The sequence below is a fragment of the Primulina tabacum genome, chromosome 3, assembly GCF_025594145.1.
Source record: "Primulina tabacum isolate GXHZ01 chromosome 3, ASM2559414v2, whole genome shotgun sequence".
Classification (NCBI taxonomy): domain Eukaryota; kingdom Viridiplantae; phylum Streptophyta; class Magnoliopsida; order Lamiales; family Gesneriaceae; genus Primulina; species Primulina tabacum.
The window spans coordinates 2,558,553-2,563,332 of record NC_134552.1 but is presented as its reverse complement, the minus strand read 5'-3'; the positions used below and the strand labels follow the sequence as shown (position 1 = coordinate 2,563,332).

Below are 4,780 nucleotides of genomic sequence, written 5' to 3'. Positions count from 1 at the left end.
GATACTAAATGAATTAAGACTCCGAGTTGACGCATAGATGACAAAAAAAAACGTGCAAGTAACCAGACTGGAGATGTAATTTTCCCCACATGTACCAAACTCGGGACATTTTTTAAGTCGGCCGTGCAATTATACTATGATAATGGAACAAAATAATAAATATAAATAAATAAAATGAATGGCTGTCTTTAGATTGCATTGCAGAGGATAGAAAATTCCGCCGAGTAGGCTGCCGTTTCCGGCGAGCCTGCGGCATTTAAATATATGGGCCAAATGTGAACAGTCTATTGATAAGATTTCTGCGTCGTTTGTCATGTTTGGACAAATTGATTTAACTTATTTAACTACAGTCATTTTTGCACACAAAAGATAACAACGAATCGAGTCGCTGTAGCCGACTCGATTCGTTTAAAGTAAATACTGGTTTGTGCTCGGTTCGAACTCGATTTAAGTTTTTATCGTGAGATTCGAGCTCGTTTTCGAGTTCGTCGATCATTTTTAGCAAAGAGACCGACTAAAATATGAAAATTGAGGACATATGCTTATCATTTTACAAACTTTCAATCACTTCTCTTGTACTGAAATTTCGATGTTGGACAATGTAAATTATTATTACAGTCAAGGCCAACAGACTTGTTGAGTTCGAGTCACATTAACGAGCCAAGCTCGAACTTGTGAGCCAAATATCCTTAAGTTCGAGCTCGACTCGATAAAATTGTTGAACTCGAGTTCGATATCGACACGCTAAACTCAACGAATGATCTAAAAAAACATTTTACCAAATCAAACACCGAGTAGCTAGCAAACGAATGGATTCTTACATCCCTATTTGCAGTCAAACTCATCAGTGAAGTCATAATTTATTTTAGATCCAACATTTAAGAGAAAAAATGTGGCAAACTTGTACCCAATCTATGTTTTGATCTTCCGATGACTCATTTCCACACAACATATTAAATAATTCATCATGAACAAATTCTTGTGCAATGTGTCCGCTCGGGCCACAAAATCTTAAAATTATATATTCAATTTTTCGTAAAAATTCAAACTTTCCCCGGAATCTACTGAAGTAGTGCCTATAAATCTAGGTAGATGCCCCGTAATTTTATATAAACTAAAAAATATTTGAAAAATACTGCAAGATTTTGTTATTAAATTCCTGCATGTGGGCACGTATTAAAACAGTGGAACAAGATCACTGACCTCGATTCCCAATCATGTTTCCTATGAATCTTCAGTCCATGTCAATCTTACCCCTACCATGTTACATGTACCCAGTTAGCCACACACCACACGTGAGGGGGAGGGGGCGAAACTGTCATTACGCCCATCCATAGTGAGTGAATCCCCCCTTCATCCTCCGATCCAACGTGCATGAAGTTGCAGTGATATTATTATATAACTCTCACTCGCCACATTCAAAGCTACATTACGGAGAGAGAGAAAAACACGCAGACACCCTGTGAAAAAGTGTGTTGTTGAGAGTGAGATAGTGTCAGTACAAGCTCCAGGAATTGTGTGATTTAGGGAGGGATATTGGAGTTCCATGGCCCAGATGGGTACCTTCTTGTGTGTGATATTAGCTGCTGCGGTCGTGATTTTATGTATAGCTCCTGTAACTAACGCCTGCCCGCCGTCGGACCGGGCAGCTCTCTTGTCTATCAAGGGAAACCTTCGAGAGCCTTATTTGGGCATTCTCAACTCGTGGAAGGGCATCAACTGTTGCAGGAACTGGTACGGCGTCAGCTGCGACCCTGAGACCCACCGCGTCGCCGACATCAACCTCCGTGGTGAGTCGGAGGATCCCATTTACGAGAAAGCCAACCGGACCGGGTTCATGAGCGGCACCATATCACCGGAGATATGCCGTCTCACCAGGCTCTCAAGCCTCACAATCGCCGATTGGAAGAACATCACGGGAATTATACCGCCGTGCATTGCCAATCTACCATACCTCCGAATCCTTGACTTGATCGGGAATCGGATCACCGGCGAAATCCCGAGCGATATCGGCCGGCTGAGTCGGCTCACGGTGCTGAATGTAGCAGACAACCTGATCTCCGGCACGATTCCTCTCTCACTGACGAACCTTTCCTCGTTAATGCATCTAGATCTGAGGAACAACAGAATTTCTGGCACAATCCCGAGGAACATCGGGAATCTACGCATGTTGAGCCGAGCATTACTCAGCAAAAACAGATTAAACGGCTTGATCCCGAACTCCATCTCCACCATCTACCGTCTCTCGGATCTAGATCTTTCGCTGAACCGACTCTCCGGCCCGATTCCACCTTCCCTTGGCAGAATGGCGGTTCTCGCGACACTGAATCTGGACGGCAACCTAATCTCCGGCAGGATTCCACCATCTCTAATCAGCTCCGACATCAGTTCATTGAACCTGAGCAGAAATTCCTTGGAAGGCTGCATTCCAAATTCATTCGTGCAGAGCTCGTATTTTACGCTACTTGATCTATCGCACAACTTGCTGAGGTGCGGCATTCCGAAGTCCATATTATCGGCAGGGTACGTCGGACACCTCGACGTCAGCTACAACCACCTCTGCGGGCCGATTCCGCCGGGCGGTCCTTTCGATCGTCTCGAAGCGTCGTCGTTCATTAACAACGATTGTCTGTGTGGGAAGCCACTCAAATTGAAGTGTAAGCCGTGAGGCATTTCAATTTCCCTTCACTTCTCTATATTATATGATAATAATTAAATCAAATCAAATAAATAAATTCTTAACTTTGTTTTTAAATTAAATACAAAACTTCTAATCTTGGCTTTTATCGAATCACTTCACTTTAGAATAACGGTTTAATTGGCTGAATTGGATCATAGATCGATACACTTTATACCATATAAAACAATAATATAATATAATAAATAATATATTTTAAATTATATAAAAATAATAATATTTTATTAATGTTTAAAAAATCAAATAGATGAAGGAGGGTGAGAGTTTATGATTACTAAAACGTGAATTATAATTTTTTTTATAATATATATGATTAGTACTAGTCAAATACGTTAGTTTTTGAGAAATTTTATAGATCAAACTATTATTTTTGAAGGTCAAGATCTTGTAATTTATTAAGAAGTAAATATGTCTTTTGTTACAAGATGAATTAACCAAAGAGGAAAATCTCCAACCTCCCATACAAAATGGGATGAAGATGAACTAGCAAAAGGAGCAAGAGAATGTGCAACTTCATTAGCTGAGCGCCGAACATGACTCAAGTGAGAGATACTATGAGGGTCCAGAAGAATTCTGATGTCTTTAGCTTTGGACCCTACATAGCTGAAGTTCTCTTTTAGGCTAGTGACTGCTTGCACCGCTAGAAGAGAATCTGACGTAATATGATAAATCTGAAGGTTTCGCTCATGAGAAATATGTAGTCCACCTTCAATAGCGAGAAGCTCAGCATATGTAACGGACTGTGGTTTGTCAATCTTACTACCAAAAGCCATCACAGGTTGTCCCTCGTGGTTTCTAACCACCCCTCCAATTGCAAAGCTATTAGAACCCTCATTATAGGCATCATCAACATCCAGTTTAAGTTTATCTTCGGGTGGCCCCATCCATATCTCAGGAGAATGGCACTGGTTTTTACCGGCTGGTGAATATAAAGATTTCCGAGCCATTTGGAAATCGTTAAGAAAGATCTCACTCCAATCACTATTAGTTCCGCCAGCGAGATCCTTTTTCTTATGGATCAGACTGAGTCTTTCATTCCAGGTTGCCCAAGCTCGCACCACAAACCGCTCAAAATCAATCTTACTGAGATTTTCTTTCATCCATAGAAAAATATCAATTGTACTCAGATGTCCAACCTTTTTGAAAGTTGGCCAGAAACTCGTCCCAAGCCAGCAGGCTTTTATTAAAGGACACATGAATAATGCATGACAAGACGAGTCACAAGAATAATGACATAGCGGGCACATACCTGAGGTAGGAACATGATGCGCTAAGAGATTCTGTTCTGTGGGTATTATATCCAGTATCGCCCTACAACAGAATATTCGTACTTTCGGAGGGATCGAAAGAGCCCAGAGGAATTTCCACCAGCCCTCCATACGCGAGGTCGAACTAGATTCTGGCGGTTCATAAAATCCTGTTGCTACCTTGTACCCATCACGAACTGTGTACTTGCCTCTCGGATCAAATAACCAGAATCGGTGATCTTCACTCTGAGATAAGGCAATAGGGATGGCAAGGATGTCATCCACTAAGTGGTGTGGGAATAGTTCTCGAATCTTTGGTTCCCGCCATCTCCCATTTTCTATAAGGTCCTTGACCACCATTCGATTGTCCTGTGCTTGAGCTAAAACGCCTTTCCCCCTGGCCTCGTTATCCATCTGTCCTCTTTAATATCAATCTTTGTTCCATCGCCCACCTGCCAACAAAGCCCACCATCTAGCAACTGGCGACTCCACAACAGAGAGCGCCAGAGGTAAGAGGGATTATTACCGAGACTAGCCGTCATAATATCTTGGTGTCGGAAATACCGAGCCTTTAGGACACGAGCTATTAGGGAGGATGGCTCCACTATAATCCTCCAAACCTGCTTAGCCAATAGAGTCCTATTGAATGTTTCCAGGTGTCTAAAACCCAGTCCACCCTTGCATTTTGGTTTACAGAGAGAACTCCAAGATTTCCAATGCATCTTCGGCTTCCCCTTATTAACACCCCACCAGAAATTAGAGCATTCACGCTCAATTGCCATGCAGATTGATTTCGGAATACGGAAACAAGACATAGCATAAGTGGGGATTGACT

General features: G+C 42.0%; 2 protein-coding genes across 2 annotated transcripts; one reads left to right on the top strand and one right to left on the bottom strand.

The window, feature by feature from the left end:
- The first annotated feature begins 895 nt into the window (after window positions 1–895).
- LOC142539285 (uncharacterized) lies at window positions 896–2,746 on the top strand. The gene has a single exon (XM_075644642.1). The coding sequence runs from the start codon at window positions 1,547–1,549 to the stop codon at window positions 2,666–2,668; it is 1,122 nt and encodes a 373-aa protein (XP_075500757.1). The 5' UTR covers window positions 896–1,546; the 3' UTR covers window positions 2,669–2,746.
- Window positions 2,747–3,093: 347 nt separating this feature from the next.
- Window positions 3,094–4,305, bottom strand: LOC142538287 (uncharacterized). The gene has a single exon (XM_075643643.1). The coding sequence runs from the start codon at window positions 4,303–4,305 to the stop codon at window positions 3,094–3,096; it is 1,212 nt and encodes a 403-aa protein (XP_075499758.1).
- Between the last annotated feature and the right edge of the window lie 475 nt (window positions 4,306–4,780).

Excerpts from the sequence above, each read along its gene's own strand:
- LOC142539285 (XM_075644642.1), top strand. The coding sequence starts at position 1,547 with ATGGCCCAGATGGGTACCTTCTTGTGTGTGATATTAGCTGCTGCGGTC.
- LOC142538287 (XM_075643643.1), bottom strand. The coding sequence starts at position 4,305 with ATGGTGGTCAAGGACCTTATAGAAAATGGGAGATGGCGGGAACCAAAG.